General features: G+C 47.5%; 1 protein-coding gene across 1 annotated transcript in view; it reads left to right on the top strand.

The window, feature by feature from the left end:
- Positions 1-19,067, top strand: part of CEP350 (centrosomal protein 350) — a 160,679-nt gene that overhangs the window by 121,798 nt on the left and 19,814 nt on the right. Inside the window, 2 exon segments of the mRNA XM_008166589.4 lie at positions 16,715-16,875; positions 17,902-18,038. Coding sequence (XP_008164811.2) covers positions 16,715-16,875; positions 17,902-18,038 — 298 coding nt within the window.

The following is a 19,067-nucleotide window of genomic DNA, read 5'->3' as shown; positions in this document are numbered from 1 at the left end:
CCCCAAATCCCCACCCCGGCCCCGCCTCTTCTCTGCCTCCTCCCCTGAGTGCACCGGGTCCCCGCTCCTCCCCCCTCCCTCCTGGAAAGTCCTAAGCGCCGCCAAACAGCTGTTTGGCAACAGGAAGACCTGGGAAGTAGGCGGAGGAGCAGGGACGTGGCGCCCGGGGGGAGAGGGAGAGCTTGGCTGCTGGTGGAGTCGGCGCCTATGGCAGGCCACAATGCGGCCCGCGGTGTTTGAGACCCCTAGTTTAGCAGCTAGGATCTCCAAAAGTTCTGAGGCAAGAGAACTGGGAGTGGCTGGGTAAAACAACTGCTATAAGGAGCTAGAAGGTTGGAGAGAGACACTGAGATAGGCCAAAGAGCCCAGGGAGGAAGACTGGGATTGAAAGCTAATGGGGATACAGAGGGAGGAAGAGAGACAGGGCGGGGGGACTGGGACTGGTGATAAAATGGGACTGGGAGTAAGGTGCTTGTGGGGGAAGACTTGGACAAGGAGTCTGGAGGGGGAGAATTGGGATGAAGAGTCCAGAAGGGATTCTAGGACTGACTGGGCAAGGCCACTGGGACTGGGAGGAGAAGCCTGAGGGTTGAAGACTTCGACTGGCTAAGTGAAGAGAATGGGACTGGGACAAGGTGCTAGGGGGGAAAGAGATGGGACTGAGACAAGGTTGAAGGGACAGAAGAATCTGTGCCCACTAGACATGCTCCCTTCCAGAGCTTGGACTAGAACCCAAGATCCCTAAGTCTCACTTTTCCTCTGCTGTCAGTCGTATCTGTAGAACCCACTGGCAAAGTGTCTCATCTCCCTTTAGTGCTGGTCCATATAGAGGATGACAACCTACTGATGCTATCAGTTACTCTGTTAGCTCAAAGGGAAGAGGTTTCTGTGGTGTATCAACAGTTCCAGCCCTGCTGATGACCTATGTGAGTGGCAGTCTGATGCCACATGATGGAATTTGCAGTTTTTCAGCTTGCCTTTTAAAAATCTAGGAGATCACACACAAAAAAGCTACACACAAGAACATTAAAGTTTAATAAAGACAAATGCAAAGTGCTCCACTTAGGAAGGAACAATCAGTTTCACACATACAGAATGGGAAGAGACTGTCTAGGAAGGAGTATGGCAGAAAGGGATCTAGGTGTTATAGTGGACCACAAGCTAAATATGAGTCAACAGTGTGATGCTGTTGCAAAAAAGCAAACGTGATTCTGGGATGCATTAACAGGTGTGTTGTGAGCAGTCATTCTTCCGCTCTACTCTGCGCTGGTTAGGCCTCAACTGGAGTATTGTGTCCAGTTCTGGGCACCGCATTTCAAGAAAGATGTGGAGAAATTGGAGAGGGTCCAGAGAAGAGCAACAAGAATGATTAAAGGTCTAGAGAACATGATCTATGAAGGAAGGCTGAAAGAATTGGGTTTATTTAGTTTGGAAAAGAGAAGACTGATAGGGGACATGCTAGCCCTTTTCAGGTATCTAAAAGGGGGTCATAAGTAGGTGGGAAAAAACTTGTTCATCTTAGCCTCTAAGGATAGAACAAGAAGCAGTGGGCTTAAACTGCAGCAAGGGAGGTTTAGGTTGGACATTAGGAAAAAGTTCCTAACTGTCAGGGTGGTTAAACACTGGAATAGACTGTCTAGGGAGGTTGTGGAATCTCCATCTCTGGAGATATTTAAGAGTAGGTTAGATAAATGTCTATTTGGTCCTGCCATGAGGGCAGGGGACTGGACTTGATGACCTCTCGAGGTCCCTTCCAGTCCTAGTCTATGAATCTATGAATTAAGGTTGCACAGTGAAGCAGTCAGAAGCTAGGAAAAGCCAGAATTAATGTTGCCTGTGCACCCTTAATTTGTCTTCCTCGTGTGTATGCATTATGATACAGTCTTTAATTACATGATCATGTACTATTTTTTCCACATGACTCCTGCCTCCACAAGTGAACAGGATGGAAGGTGCTCATGTAATGAGCAGCTATTCAATATTTTATTTTATTTTCATTGTGCATTGTGTGGCCTTAAGACTCATTTGCTGGACACTATTCAAACCCTGCTCTGAAGACAGAATTATTAATTCATTCATGGACTGTACTGTAGTGCTCATCACATAGTATCAGAATACTTCACAAACGTCATTTTTACAACTTCCCTGTGCGAAGAGAAGGTGGTATTATCCCCCATTTTACAGATGGGGAAGTGAGGCACAGACAGTAAGGTCAAAGGTGTCCACTAATTTTGGGTGCCCAGTTTGAGGCATCTAGGACCTGTTTTTCAGAGTACTTTTCATTACATAGCACTTTCTATGCTCAAAGCACAGCTCTCATTGACTTCAGTTGCAGCTGTGAGCACTCAGCACTTCTGCAAATCAAACCTCCAGGGTCTCAAATTAGGCACCCAGAAAATGAGGAATATCTAATTAGTGACCACCTGTGAGAAGTTTGGTTTAAGTGACCTGCCTGAAGTGACAGGAACTCTGTGGGAGAGGCAGGGATAGAATTCAGTTCTCTGGGCCAGCATTTCATTGCCTTTAACCATGAGATCATCCCTTCTTTTTCTGCAATCCCCTGCCTCATTCACTGCAGACCTTCCAACTTCTGCAACAAATGAAGCAGGGGTCCTCTACATATCCCCACAGCAGGTCCCTCTCCACAGCAGGTCCATCCTGTACACTGAATGAGGTGGGGGTTACATGGAAAAAAATAGTGTGTAATCATGTAAGTTAAACATGTATCATAAAGAATAAGCAAAATGGACCAAATTGAGGTTGCATAGGCAACCTTAATTCTGACATTTCCTAGCTTTTCAGTGTTTGACTTTGCAACCTTAATAATGTTCTTATAACAGCTTTTGTGTGCACTAGAAAATATCAGGACTTGTCAGGACAAGTGTTTTCCATTTTGTTATAAAAATGAATACATAAAATAAACACATTCACACTGATTAATTTTTAATAGCGTGCAACCTGCAGGGCACTGCAACATAATTAAAACATGCAATAACTTGATAAAATTCTCTTAAAGTTGAAACAGAGAAAACCAAATAAACATATCAGTATGAATAGATTAAAAATAATGAATATGGGGGGCCAACAGTGAGCATAATGAGCTTTTTTGAAATAAATAGTCTTTCAAGTATTTGGTAATTTTAAAATATGACAGAGAGACTAAGACCGGTGTCAGCTGGAGGAGGGATTTGGGGATGTATCACTGCATTCTAATGTTGGTCTTCATTGTTGCCCTTTTTCCCGCAACATGTGACATATGTAAAATCATCTTGGTTTATTAAAAAGACATTGTCGAGTTAAAAATAGATATTGCAGATTTATTTGCATGTGTAACTGATGCCTGAGATAAATAAAGACTTTTTAAAAATTAATTTACTTCTCACCATTTGTTTCCACTTCTGCATTTTTTTGTCAGCTTGAACCATGAAAATAGAATAGTCAATTTCGTGTTTGTTTATAATCTATTTCAGGTTCATATGTGCTATCAATACTTGAAAACACTTTAGAGGAAAGCTATTCCTTTAAAAAAAATTCATTAAAATTTTTCAAATGTCATGGCAACAGATTCCTTTGTTAGGCTTTGTAGAAACTTGCTTTATACAAAACCTGAATTTGGGCCTTAATTAACATGATGTTACTTTCACTTAAGCAGGAGGAATTAATTGTAATCAAGACACTTGCCGGAAAATAGGTACACTACCTCGGACTATGAGGAGAGATCACATTCTTCCTGTCAAACACCTATATCTATTTTGTGCACTGCTTGTTTAAAAACGCTTTCATAAATATTTAACTACAAAACTTTACTGAAAAAGGAATGCATTTACTAGCTGCTTGTAGTGAAATACCTTCTTCTTCGAGTGATTGTTCATGTGCATTCCAAGCAGGTGTGTGCGCGCCGCGTGCACGCCAGCAGGAAGATTTTTCCCATAGCAGCGTCCGTAGGGTCGGCTCCGGCGCCCCCTGGAGTGGCGCCTTTATGGCGCTGTATATAGGGGCCAGCCGACCCCCCACCGCCTCAGTTCCTTCTTACTGCCGGTGACGGCTAGCTGGAACTTCTCTTGCTCTTTAGCAATCGTGGCAGTGTTCTGTAGTTCTTGTACATAGTTTATTAGTTAGTGGGGACCAGGCCTAACAGTAACACTAAGTCCCCACTTCGGACTAAGGTACGCAAATTCAGCTACGTTAATAACGTAGCTGAATTCGAAGTACCTTAGTCCGAACTTACCGCGGGTCCAGACGCGGCAGGGAGGCTCCCCCATCGATGCCGCGTACTCCTCTCGCCGAGCTGGAGTACCGGCGTCGACGGCGAGCACTTCCGGGATCAATTTATCGCGTCTTAACCAGACGCGATAAATCGATCCCAGAACATCGATTGCCTGCCGCCGGACCCTCTGGTAAGTGTAGACGTACCCTTAGATAGTTAGGTCAGTTGGGGGGGGGTTCCCCAACTTTTCGTCGCCCCGCTGGGGCATGCCCGGGTCCCCAGGGTTTAAACTCTGTTGGGACTGCGGGAAGTTTATGCCAAAAAGTGATCCGCACTCTTCCTGCTTGCGGTGCCTCGGGGAGACCCATCAAAGGGACAGGTGTCCTATTTGCTTTTCGCCCCAGGACTCTCAAGGATAGAGAGCAGAGACTTAAAGTCCTCCTAATGGAGGTGGCACTGCGGCCGCAATTGGATCCCGGACCTTCAGAGCCGGCACCCAGCACTTCATCCTCGGTGCGCAGTGCCCCGGCACCAGAGATAGGTCGTGAGGCCAGGTCCCCAAGACCCCGGCACCGCAGAGAATCAGCGCATAAGAAATCGTCTTCGACAAGACGCCGCTCTCCTTCGCCGGTGCCGGCTAAAAAGAACAGGCCGCGGACCGAACAATCTCCCCACGGGGTCTCTAAAGGTCGGGCGCAGTCCACGATTGTTACGGGGCAACCCGTGCCGCAGACCCATCCGGCCATCCCGTTGACTCCCGCCCCGGAGAGGGCAAGGTAGAGTCCGGAACGCCATAGATCCCCGGACATTATGAAGGAGGTCCGCCTCCCATCGACGCCTGAGGCGTTCGAGGCCGCCTCAGACCTCTTGAACCTTCCGGTGCCGGCGTCGCCACACCGGTGCAGACAACCTCCGGCTGCCGCTGGGCCCCAGTATCACTCTAAGGGTAAACCGGCGATGCGCTCACCGCACTCTCCACGCGGCGCCACAGTAGGGGCACCGGCGCGAGCACCCCAGCCGGCGACTGTGGGTACCGCTCCTCCGATGTCCTCCTATTCACAGACTTCTGACTTGGAGGCGGACTCCTACTGTTCTAACAGATCGAGGAGCAGATCGTCCTCGCGTAGGAGTGCCCAACCATACCTGCCACAGTGGCATCAGCAGCGAGAGTGGCAACCACCTCCACAGTGGCCATTCTGGATGCCATGGGCCTACCATCAGTCGGTGGGTCAGGCGTACGAGCCCCGCTCACGAACTGCTTCCGTCTCCTCAGCGTCTGGGGCACCGCCGCTAATGCCACCGCCACCGGCACCGCCGTTTGCCAGGAGTGTGCCACAAGGCATTACGGCACCCCCAGGTCAAACAGCGGCACCAACAGGGGCTTTGCTTCCTTCAGTGCAGGCACCACCCACCACTCCTCGGCGTTCGGTGGCGACCCCGGTACCGGCCACGGTGCCGCATCTTGAGCCCGCACCAGCCGCGCAGCCAGAGTACCGTGTGTCGCAGGCCCTTACACAGGGAGACGTGCTAGGTGAAGGGCAGCTACATGGAACATCTTCCTCTTCATCTCCGGATGAGGCAGTAGCGGGAACTTCTGCTGCTCCGGCTTTAGAGGATAATAGACTCCTCCAACAGCTTCTTACTCAAGCGGCCCAGAGCCTCTTGATACAGACGGAACAGATTGAGGTGGACACCGATCCTGTAATTGATATCCTGGCCCCGTTGGTCCCATCTAGGGTGGCCCTACCCCTCATAAAAACCATTGTGGACCCAACCCGCACTTTGTGGCAAACTCCAGCCTCATTGGCCCCTACAGCCAAAAAGACTGAGAGGCGGTATTTTGTCCCAACCAAGGGCTATGAACATCTTTACACGCACCCCCCGCCGGACTCCCTGGTGGTGGATGCGGCCAACCAGAGGGAGCGACAAGGTTTTCAGGGATCCACTCCTAAAAATAGAGAGGCTAAAAAGTTGGACCTCTTCGGACGTAAGGTCTATTCAACGGGGGGCCTACAGTTGCATATTGCCAATCAGCAGGCCATAGTGAGCCGGTATGGACACAACACGTGCTCGGCTTTGTCTAGGTTTACGGACCTCCTCCCGCAGGATTCACGAACCGAGTTCTCGGTCCTTGTCGAAGAGGGCAGATTAATTACTCGAGCTTCCCTTCAGGCAGCCTTGGACGCAGCCGATTCGGCCTCGCGCACGTTGGCTACTGGTCTCGTCATGAGGCGTGGAGCCTGGCTTCAAGTTTCCGGCCTTCCTCATGAAGTCCAACAGACTATACAGGACTTACCTTTCGAAGGGCCCACGCTTTTCTCAGAAAAGACGGACAAACGGCTCCATAGCCTAAAGGACTCGCGGACCACCCTCCGTTCTTTAGGCCTACACACCCCTGTTACTCAGCGTAGGCAGTTTAGGCCACCACAGGCCCCGCATCCATATCAACCTCAAAATCGAGGTGATGCTGTGCGCAGGAGACCGCGGACTGGCAGGAGGAGGTAACAACAGCAGCCCTTCGGACAGTCTTCTGCCCAACCAAGGCCTCCGCAGGGGCCTAGGCCACCATTTTGAGGGTTCGGTCGGGGACGGCCTACCGGACAGATCTCTGGATCCTCCCAACCTTATCTTTTCATCACGTCTGTCCCCCTTCTATCGTGCGTGGGCCCGGATCACGTCAGACGCTTGGGTGCTTCGCACGGTAGAGGAGGGATATTCTGTCCAGTTTTCCTCCCTCCCGCCCCACCAGCCCCCCTCCCTGTCCCTCTTCAGGGACCCCTCTCACGAGCAACTTCTCCTTCAAGAAGGCCAGAGGCCAGATTCCGAACTTTGTCAATCATTATTCTCGGCCTCCAAAGTTACCCTACCACCACAGTAAGAAGCTGCCTCAAATTACTAGGGCACATGGCAGCATGTACCTATGTCATCAGACACGCCAGGCTCAGACTGCGCCCTCTCCAATCTTGGTTGGCAGGGGTTTATCAGCCAGTCAGGGACTCCCTAGACTCAGTGGTGACGTTACCTCGTCCGGTGTTGGACTCCCTCCAATGGTGGCTCGACCCACGGGTGGTCTGCGCGGGGGGTCCCTTTCCTCGAACCAGAGCCCTCTCTGACCCTGGTAACGGACGCATCGGATGGGGTGCACATCTGGGCCACCTCCGGACCCAAGGTCTTTGGTCAAGGGAGGATCTTTCATCGCACATCAATGTCAGGGAATTGCAAGCAGTACGCCTCACATGCATGGCATTCAAGTCCCAGCTCGCGGGCAAGTGCGTTTCTGTCCTCACAGACAATACTCCAACGATGTTTTATATCAACAAACAGGGTGGTGCTTGCTCCTCTCCCCTTTGCCAGGAGGCCCAAGCATTATGGGACTTTTGCGTACAGAACGTAATTCACCTGATAGCATCCTACCTCCCTGGCACGCACAACGCGCTTGCGGACACTCTCAGCCGCTCGTTCCATGGTCACGAGTGGTCTATCCGCTGGGATATAGTTCTCTCAATTTTCCAACTCTGGGGTCATCCCAGAGAACAGGAAGTGTCGTCAATTCTGCTCCCTCCTGGGACACACTCAGGGATCCCTATCAGACGCGTTCCTCCTCTCTTGGGCAGGCGGGCTTCTTTATGCCTTCCCCCTGATTCCCTTGATTCACAGGGTGATCCTCAAGGCCCGCAGAGATCACGCTCGACTCATCCTCATAGCTCCTGCGTGGCCACACCAGCATTGGTACGCATCTCTCCTACACATGTCTACGAGGGTTCCGCTCAGGTTGCCCCTACTACCGGACTTGATCACGCAGGATCGCGGTCGCCTCCTTCACCCGAACCTGGAGTCGCTCCACCTCACAGCTTGGATGCTCCATGGCTAAACCCACTGGAGTTACAATGCTCCCATCAGGTCAGACAGGTCCTGTTGGGCAGCAGGAAGCCGTCGACAAGGTCTACGTATTTGGCCAAGTGGAAGCGCTTCTTCCTCTGGGTTACACAGCATGGTCAGGGCCCCTTGCTCGCCCCAATCCCTCTCATCTTGGACTATTTGCTACATCTGAGACACCTGGGACTAGCTCTCTCATTGATTCAAGTCCACCTTGCTGCAGTCTCCGCATTCCACCCTGGAGAGGGGGGACCTCAGTGTGTGCAAACCCACTTGTTGGACGGTTCCTTAAGGGTCTTGACAGATTGTTCCCACATATCCGTCAACCTGTCCCTGCTTGGGACCTCAACTTGGTCCTGTCTGTCCTCACGGGGGACCCGTTCGAGCCGCTGGCTTCATGCTTGCTGTTATACCTCTCATATAAGGTCGCGTTCTTGGTGGCTATCACATCAGCACGGAGGGTATCGGAACTCAGAGCTCTGACATCTGAGCCTCCATACACCGTCTTCCAGAAGGACAAGGTCCAACTCAGGCCGCATCCTGCATTCCTACCTAAGGTGGTTTTCCCGTTTCACATGGGTCAAGACATTTTTCTCCCTGTGTTTTATCCAAAGCCGCACTCCTTGGCTAAGGAGCACAGGCTGCATTCTCTGGATGTTCGCAGGGCTCTCGCGTTTTATATAGAAAGGACGAGACCCTTCAGGAAGTCGACCCAACTTTTCGTAGCTGTGGCTGACAGTAGGAAGGGGCTCCCGGTCACGACACAGAGGCTTTCGGCTTGGATCAGAACCTGCATCCAGGTGTGCTACAGTCGGGCCAATGTACCAGCCCCGCCTATCACGGCCCACTCCACAAGAGCGCAGGCCTCTTCAGCTGCGTTCCTGGCCCACATCCCAACACAGGAAATTTGTAGAGCGGCCACCTGGTTCTCGATCCACACCTTTACGGCTCACTACGCCATTACGCACCACGCTAGGGAGGATGCTGCATTTGGCCGAGCAGTCCTCCAGTCTGCAGTGACCTCCGACTCCACCACCTAGACTTGGGCTTGTGAGTCACCTGCTTGGAATGCACATGAACAATCACTCGAAGAAGAAGAAACGGTTACTCATCTTCTCGTAACTGTTGTTCTTCGAGATGTGTTGTTCATGTCCATTCCAATACCCACACTCCTACCCCTCTGTCAGAGTATCGGCGAAAAGGAACTGAGGCGGTGGGGGGGTCGGCTGGTCCCTATATACAGCGCCATAAAGGCGCCACTCCAGGGGGCGCCGGAGCCGACCCTATGGACGCTGCTATAGGAAAATCTTCCGGCTGGCGTGCACGCAGCGCGCGCACACCTGCTTGGAATGGACATTGAACAACACATCTCGAAGAACAACAGTTACGAGAAGGTGAGTAACCGTTTCTTACTGCTACTTACTGTTGCTGTCTTTTGGTGAAATGAGGCACTGGTTATTGAACTGAAGTGTAAATTGCTATTGGATCATGAAGAACTAGCTGGTCACCTGGTGCTGCTGACTTTTCTTCTTAATTTCAGCTGGTTTTATAGTCTCTATGCCAATGGGACTGTAAATTAGACTGAAAACTATTAATAATATTTATTATTTGTATTTTGGTAGTGCCAGTCATGGACTAGGACCCCATTGTGCTAGGTTCTTTACAGACACAGAACCAGTGGTTTCCTAGGAATTGAAATTGGGGGGTGTTCGAATTTACGGGGGGGAGGGGGTGTCAGGGCCGATGAGTCATATAAAAGAGATATGAATAAAATAAATGTTTTGTTAGGATAATGCAAATTTAACATAAGGATAATGCAAGTTACACCAAAACACATAACAGGTCTAGAGTTCTAAAAAAAATATAATTTTTTTTAAATGTATTTAATTTAAATTGACTTTTGAAAAGTAAGCCATCATGGGGTAAGAGGGAAGTCCTCTCATGGATCAGTAACTGGTTAAAAGATGGGAAACAAAGGGTAGGAATAAATTATCAGTTTTCAGAATGGAGAGAGATAAATAGTGGTATCCCTGAGCGGTAGGTACTGGGACCATTACTGTTCAACATATTCATAAATGATCTGGAAAAATGGGTAAACAGTGAGGTGGCAAAATTTGCAGATGATACAAAACTATTCAAGATAGTTAAGTCCCAGGCAGACTGCGAAGAGTTACAAAACTGGGTAACTGGGCAACAAAATGGCAGATGAAATTCAATGTTGATAAATGCAAAGTAATGCACACTGGAAAACAATCTCAACTATACATACAAAATGAAGGAGTCTGAATTAGATGTTAACACTCAAGAAAGAGAAGTTGGAGTCATTGTGGATAGTTCTCTGAAAACATCTACTCAATGTGCCGCGGCAGTCAAAAAAGCGAACAGAATGTTGGGAATCATTAAGAAAGGGATAGATAATAAGACAGAAAATATTATATTGCCTCTGTATAAATCCAGGGTACGTGTACACCTTGAATACTGTGTGCAGATCTGGTCACCCCATCCCAAAAAAGATATATTAGAAATGGAAAAGGTACAGAGATGGGCAACTAAAATGATTAGGGGTATGAAACAGGAGGAGAAATTAAAATGACTGGGAATTTTCAACTTAGAAAAGAGACTACTAAGGGGGATATGATAGAGGTCTATTAAAATCTTGACTGATGTGAAGAAAGTGAATAAAGAAATGTTATTTAATCCTTCACATAACACAAGAACTAGCAGTCACCCAATGAAATTAATAGGCAGCAGGTTTTAAAAAAACAAAAGGAAGTACTTCTTCACACAACATAAAGTCAACCCCGTGGAACTCCTTGCCAGGGGATGCTGTGAAGACCAAAACTATAACAGGATTAAAAAAAGAACTAGATAAATTCCTGGAGAATAGGTCTATCAGTGGCTATTAGCCAGGATGGGAAGGGATGCAACACCATGCTCTGAGGGTCCCTAGCCTGTTTGCCAGAAGCTGGGAATGGGCACTTGATGATTACCTGTTCTGTTCATTCCCTCTGAAGCACCTGCCCTTGACCACTGTTGGAAGACAGGATACTGGGCTATATGGACCATTGGTCTGTCCCAGTATGACCATTCTTATATAAAAATTAATTATAATAATAAAAATGTTTAGTACTGAAACGCCCCAACATAGCGACCAGAAACGACCTCTCAAGATAGCAACTATGTGAGATAACAATCTTGGCAAATAATGCATTTTAAAAATCTTGGCCTACTAGGAAACATATTTATATAAGTTTCCATTCCCAGTCACAAATCTAGCATTCTGGAGCAAAGTCACTAAAATATAGTCCAACAAACAAATGTTTATTTAACATGCCCCTCACTTTTCCCTCCACCGCACCCCACTCACCAGTGTTGTCCTTGGTCAGTGGAGACTCCGAGTTCAGAGGTGCTTTCACGTGAGTACACCCAGGGCCGGTGCTACCATTTAGGCCAACTAGGCAGTTGCCTAGGGCACCAAAAAGCGGCGCCCCCAATTTTTTTTTTTTTTTTTTTACAGCGGCCGCTGGGAGGGAGAGGGAGTCTGAGCTGCCAGCAGGCAGCCCAGGGGAACCCCTGGGTCAGAGCTGCCGCACGGATCCCCGGGCCGGGGGGTGGGGAGCTGCCATGGGGGGGGGGCATTTCGGGAGGGGGGAGCTGCCACAGGGCTGGGGTGGGGCGCGAAGTGGAAGTTGCGCCTAGGGCACGAAACTTCCTTGCACCGGCCCTGAGTACACCCCCCAGGTGGGGGGCAAGAAGGCACCTTGCTCGTTCCTCCAGCTGCTCACCGTTCGCTCTGGCCACTGCTGTTCGTTGTGCCACCATTCACTCCACCGCTCTGTTGCCAATGGCCCTGCGCAGTCACCTTCTGCTGCCAACTGCCACTGTGACCTCTGCGAGTTGGTCTCTTGAGGTTCCACCAGCTCTCAGTGATTTCAGCTCAGCTCTCAGTGGGGGAACCTCGCTGCTAGTGCAGTCTGGGCTATCTCTTGCACAAAAACACTGTACCCACAGGAACACTGTCCCCACAGCAGGACTAAGCACTTAGACCTGATTATCAGTGATTTCAGCTGCAGTAGTCACTTAACAGAACAAAAGACTATCTATGGAGCCTAATCAGCTCTGTCTTTAAACAGTGGAGAGGGACAGGTCCCCACCCTTCCTCTTGATGCCCTTAATCAGCACAGGCTAAGTACAGTTCTACTGCCCTTTACTCATACAATAAGAACAACAACATTTCATTTTCTCCCCCCCCCCCCCCCTCCGCATTCAAGTGATTTGTAACCCAACCCCAGCCAAAATCTATCACTTGGGCAATACAGCTCTGTTTGCTGGATACCTACGTAGATTAGGTGTGAGTGTAAATACAATCTGGTCCTGAAGCCTTTCCCCCCAGCCCCAGCTCATCACTAGCTGTCAGGGAGAGCTCATTTAGACTTTGCTTACAAATCATCATTTGAAATTATTAGGTTGGCCAACATCACCGAAATGAATGCACTGACATTGTCATAAAAACAACAGCTGTATAAGGAAGCTAGTCTATATTCATACTTTTCAAATCTATTCTACTTTTTCAGATACACATATTTTATCATGCACTGTGTATGCTTTTAAAGTGTGTATTAATATTTCAATTTCAATTCAAATTTCCAAACAGTCACTAAATTGGCATGTTTCAGAGTAGCAGCTGTGTTAGTCTGTATCCGCAAAAAGACCAGGAGTATTTGTGACACCTTAGAGACTAACAAATTTATTTGAGCATAAGCTTTCGTGGGCTACAGCCCACTTCATCGGATGCATAGAATGGAACATATAGTGAGGAGATCTATATACATACAGAGAACATGAAAAGGTGGGAGTTGCCCAACCAATTCTAAGAGGCTAATTAATTAAGATGAGCTATTGTCAGCAGGAGAAATAAAACTTTTGTAGTGATAATCAAGATAGCCCATTTAAGACAGTTTGACAGGAAGGTGTGAGGATATTTAACATGGGGAAATAGATTCAATGCTCAGCCATTCCCAATCTCTATTTAAGCCTAAATTGATTGTATCTAGTTTGCATATTAATTCAAGTTCAAGCAGTTTCTCGTTGGAGTCTGTTTTTGAAGCTTTTCTGTTGCAAAATTGCCACCTTTAAATCTGTTACTGAATGGCCAGAGAGGTTGAAGTGTTCTCCTACTGGTTTTTGAATGTTATGATTCCTGATGTCAGATTTGTGTCCATTTATTCTTTTGCATAGAGACTGTCCGGTTTGGCCAATGTACGTGATAGAGCGGCATTGCTGGCACATGATGGTATATATCACTTTGGTAGATGTGCAAGTGAACGAGCCCCTGATGGCGTGGCTGATGTGATTAGGTCCTATGATGGTGTCACTTGAATAGATATGTGGACAGAGTTGGCATCGGGCTTTGTTGCAAGGATAGGTTCCTGGGTTAGTGGTTTTGTTCTGTGGTGTGTGGTTGCTGGTGAGTATTTGCTTCAGGTTGGGGGCGCTGTCTGTAAGCGAGGACAGGTCTGTCTCCCAAGATCTGTGAGAGTGAGGGATCATCGTTCAGGATAGGTTGTAGATCTTTGATGATGCGCTGGAGAGGTTTTAGTTGGGGGCTGAAGGTAACGGCTAGTGACGTTTTGTTATTTTCTATGTTGGGCCTGTGTTGTTGTAGGTGACTTCTGGGTACTCTTCTGGCTCTGTCAATCTGTTTTTTCACTTCAGCAGGTGGGTATTGTAGTTTTAAGAATGCTTGATAGAGATCTTGTAGGTGTTTGTCTCTTCTGAGGGATTGGAGCAAATGTGGTTGTATCTTAGAGCTTGGCTGTAGACAATGGATCGTGTGTTGTTTCCTGGATGGAAGCTGGAGACATGTAGGTAAGTATAGCGGTCAGTAGGTTTCCGGTATAGGGTGGTGTTTATGTGACCATTGCTTATTAGCACAGTAGTGTCAAGGAAATGGACCGCTTGTGTGGATCGGTCTAGGCTGAGGTTGATGGTGGGATGGAAATTGTTGAAATCATGGTGGAATTCCTCAAGGGCTTCTTTTCCATGGGTCCAGATGATGAAGATGTCATCAATGTAGTGCAAGTAGAGTAGGGGCCAGTAGCGTAGCTAGGGGTGGTGCAGGGGAAGCAGCCGCTTCCCCTCAGCACATTTTCCAAAAGCGGCGCCTTAGTTAGGGGTTACCATGGCGCCAGCGGGCGGGGCCTACGCTCTGTTCTGAAGCTTGGCCTGCCGGACCAGCGCTGGGCTCCTGCAGACAAGGGGGGGCAGCACGGCTGGAGGAGCCAATGGGGGGGTGGCGCAGCCGGAGGAGCGAGGGGGGGCGCAGCATGGCAGCCCGCAGCGTGGCCGGAGGAGCCATGGGGGGGGGCGGCTGGAGGAGCGAGTGGGGGGGCGCAGCATGGCATCCCGCAGCGCGGCTGGAGGAGCCATGGGGGGGGTCGCGGGGGCAGCACAACACGGCTGGAGGAGCCACGGGGGACTGCGGGGGTGGCACGGCTGGAGGAGCCATGGGGGGGGCGTGGCGTGCCTGGAGGAGCCAGCCAAGAGGGGGGCGCAGAGCAGCCGGAGGAGGAGCCAAGGGAATCAATCAGCTGAGCACGACTTCCAATGGAATAGAGGGAGAGGACCACCAGGAGGATTGGAAGACCAGACAGTAGGGAATCTTGCGGGAGGGGAAGAGGAACAGAACGGATGGTAATGAAATTGCAAAAGGAAACCATGTGATTTCCTTTTTAAAGGAAAAGGAAAATATTGTTCAAGTGCGCAGTGGCTACATTCACCACAGGGATATTGTTGTTATGAATGACATAATAGGTCATCTGCAAAATTGAGACTAGGAGCATAAATGATCCATGCATTTGTGAATGGAATGTAAGGTGGCCCATGAGACAATCGCTCTAAAGATGTGGTTCTCTGTACGCTTAAGTGTGAGAACTCCAGAAATTAAATACTCGCCATTAAAATAATACGTCATGTAGCATAAGGGTGTTTAAGGTGAATTTAAAAGCTTTTAAACACAAATTTAAAAAATATATGCATTCTTAAACCATTAAAAAGAAGTGTCACACTGAAAAACATAAGATTAAAATACTGTTTTCTCTGTAGCAGTTGACACCACAAGCAGTTAATGACAAATCTTTAACTCTTTATCCAGACTAGTGCTCATTGAATTGAATTAATGAGAACTGAGTAAAGGTTACTGGATGCTTGTGCTATGTGTGTCTGTGATGTCCTTAACAGAACACAGAAGCCTGAACTTACATACTGCTAAGTAGGGAGAGGAAGCAATGACTTTCAGATACTTATTATATCTAAAATATATATTTGAAACACATTTCTCTTATCTATTAATTAACCATTTGCATTCTAGACACACAGCATCGTTCTGAATGTTGAGCTAATTTTCAATCCTGATATTCTTCTGTAGATCAGATTCAGTCCATTCTGTGCCACCTTCATAGCATAAGGGTATGTCTACACTTGGAGCTGAGGGTGTGATTCCCATTTTCAGGAGACAAATTCACACTAGCTTTCATCAAGCTAGCACACCAAAACTAGAATGAAGCTGCAGCAGCATGAGCCGCAGGACAGGCTAGTCATTCTGAATATGTGCCCCTGAAAAACCCTACGCACATCCTTGGGGCAGCTAACCTGTCCTGCCTTCTGATAGTAGCTTGCTAGCTCAATGAAAGCTAGTGTGAGTTTGTCTCCTGAAGATGAGAATCACGCCCCCAGCCCCAAGTGAAGACATGCCCTAAGTTTGTCATTGAGTAGGCTAATATGCATCAGTTAAATGGAGAAAATACCTATGTATTGTTTTTGTTTATTTAACAGTGCCTGCACTTTCAACATCTCAATTCTGTGTGGTCTAGACTATAGGTTAGACTATGGGACAGGGAATTAAGAGGCTTAAAATCTACTTCCTGATCTGCCACTGACATGCTGACCTGGGGCAATTCACTTAACTGCCCTGTGCCTCAGTTTTTCTATCTCAAAATCGGTACAAGAATATCCATCTTTGTAAAGCAGTTTGGGATTCTCAGATTACATGTGCTATATGATGGCAGAAAGTGTTCATTCACTTTACACTTTTTATCTTTTATATTTTTTTTAAACTATTTTTAAATGCGTTTGCAAATATCAGCTTGTGTAGATTTTCTGAAATATACCTGTAGGATAAGCACAGAGCCCACTCAAGACATGCGTTTGTTTAATTGTGTGCCTTTTGTATCATAGAATTGCTGCTGTGTTTGAAAGTTATCTATCTTGGTTATTCAGCAATGTCTCTAATGCCTTCTTTCAGTGTAGGAATCATAAAGCTAAGTGACTTTGGCTTTTTAAGGATGTACAAGATAACTAGGAACATAACCATTGTATACATCATGTCTTTGCCAAACTCAGTACGGTCTGGTGTAGCATTTTTCTTCCTTACCATATGTGATGTGATATTGTTAAAATAAGAGATGCTTACTTAGGAAGTCTTTATTTTGATGAGATGAGCATGTTAAAAATAAATTATTTTACTAATATGTTATGTGATGTAATTCATTAACTGAAGATTCTGTACTTTGGATAGCAATACTTGTAATGTGTGAGGTTATTTAAGGGTTAAAACTAAACTATCTTTTTCAGAAACCACATCTGACCAGAGTGACATTGAAGGCCGGATCAGGGCCCTAAAGGATGAGCTACGGAAGAGGAAGTCTGTTGTTTATCAGCTGAAAAAGGAACAAAAGAAGAGGCAGAAGGAGAGGCTGAAAGCCCAGGAGGCCAGTTTGATCAAACAGCTAGAGGTTAGGAACAGTTAGAAGGGCTAAGTAACAAGTCAAACTGCTAGCATAGTGTGAATTGGTATATTACAGTCAGTTGTTGAAGAAATCCTTTCTCTTGTGCTTATTGATGCACCTTGTTATGACAGCAGCACCACCATTCTGGTACTCGTTTAAATATTTCCAATAATTCTGCAATAGCCCATGTGGTACTGATATGATGGACAATCCTCTTCAGGATAAAAGGCTAATCCACCAGTAAAATGATGTAGGGGGTTGGGTTTTTCGGGGGGGGAGGGGAGTTGTTTTTTTTTTTAAGTAGTATATTGACTTAGACTTGACAGACACTGTTGGAGTCTATAATAATAAAATATTAAAACCCCAGCCACTCGTAACTGAAGAGCTGTTACTTGTGCAAATAAGCTACACTCTCTACCCCGATATAACGCGGTCCTCGGGAGCCAAAAATCCCTACCGCGTTATAGGTGAAACCCCGTTATATCGGGGTCGCGGTGGCAGGGCTCCAGCAGTGATTTAAAGAGCCCGGAGCTCCAGCCGCGGGGAGCCCCGGGCCCTTTAAATCGCCACCCGAGCCCCGCTGCCAGAGCCCCGGGGTAGGGGTAGCAGCAGCAGGGCTCCAACAGTGATTTAAAGGCCCTGGGGCTCCCCACAATGGCCGGAACTCCGAGCCCTTTAAAGCGCTGCCGGAGACCCGCTGCCGGAGCCCCAGGGTAGCGGCAGCAGGGCTCCAGTGCTGATTTAAAGGGCTCCGGCTGCTGCGGGGAGCCCGGGCCCTTTAAATCGCCGGCCGAGCCCCGCTGCCGCAGCTCCGGGGTTACCACGCTATACGCGAACCCGTGTTATATCGGATCGCGTTATATCGGGGTAGAGGTATATTTGTCCATACGCACATGAAAACTTCTTGCTTTGAGAGCAGTCTTCTAAAAGGAAAGGATGCGCTTTATTCATTTGATAACTTCTGTTTGCTGATTGATTCTTCCAAGAAGTTATGATGTGGAAAATTAACAATCTTAACTTTTTCACACTCAGTCTTATGATGAGTTCATAAAGAAGACTGAAGCAGAGCTGAGCCAAGACCTGGAGGCATCACCCACAGCTAAGCCTCAGATTAAAACTCCATCCTCATCTACTGAAAAACCTAAAATCAAGCCACCTCCACTCCATAGGTAACTTGGAACTCTCTTTGTAATTTATTTTTCTAGGTCAACTGTACAAATGCCTTTTCCAGAGTGTGCTACAGTTGTAATATAAAGTAATTGTGTGAAGATACTTCTGAATGAGCATGGAAGAAAAGTATGTGTGCAAGCTTCTCTGTTCCTCAAGAGAATAGATCTCTATTATGTACTTGGAGAACTTTAATCTATCTGAAACTAAACAAAACGTGTATTAGAATGTAGGGTTTGTGTGTGTGTGTGAACACTCAATAGCATTTGGGGGGGAGAGGGAAAGTTGATGCTATCTCAGAAAGTGCAGCAATCATTGGTATAGGGGAAAATCACAGGGAGGAAACCTGAAGACCACAGCTCCCTAGGCCATTGGAGAATGGCAGTGTGTTGATGCCTTATGCTAGCCCAGTCAGCAAACACATCGTCATTCAGACAAGCATTGTATAAAGTTCCCATGCACAGTGTCAGGGTATTCTATTTTTGTCCTACCTCATCCCGGTGTCCTAATCTAGGTTTTTCTGAGCAGCAGCAGCTCCTGGCTATATGGAATTGTGACAAATATTATGGATGGCTTTCTGACCTGAACAGTTCTCTTCCTGGTCCCCTGTGCAGGTGCCTCCCCCACCCCACCCCCCCGTAGAAACCATTCATACTTATAACTTAAACCTAGTTTACAAGCCAGGGTTTCAGAGGTAAACAGTGCATTAACCCACTACACCTCTTGGTGCATCTCCTTGTGGTTCTGTTTCCCACCCCAAGAGATGGTGCTAAAAATCCCATTGGCCTCTCAGAAGTAGGTTTACATGCTCTCAACCGGAAAGGGTAATATTTCTTACTAAGCTAATCTTTATTAGAAAGAAACCTTCCCCAGAATGTATCGTATCCTACACATACATACACCACCTTTATAATTACTTTCTATAGTCATCTCACCTTTAATGCACTCTTGCATTGGGGTACATGATTCTGTAATTATTGCTGTTTGCACTTACACTATGACTAGTGATTCTAACATCTGGAACATTGGTG

Source organism: Chrysemys picta, chromosome 8, assembly GCF_011386835.1.
Source record: "Chrysemys picta bellii isolate R12L10 chromosome 8, ASM1138683v2, whole genome shotgun sequence".
In the NCBI taxonomy this organism is placed as follows: Eukaryota; Metazoa; Chordata; order Testudines; family Emydidae; genus Chrysemys; species Chrysemys picta.
This window is presented reverse-complemented; position numbering and strand designations above follow the sequence as displayed.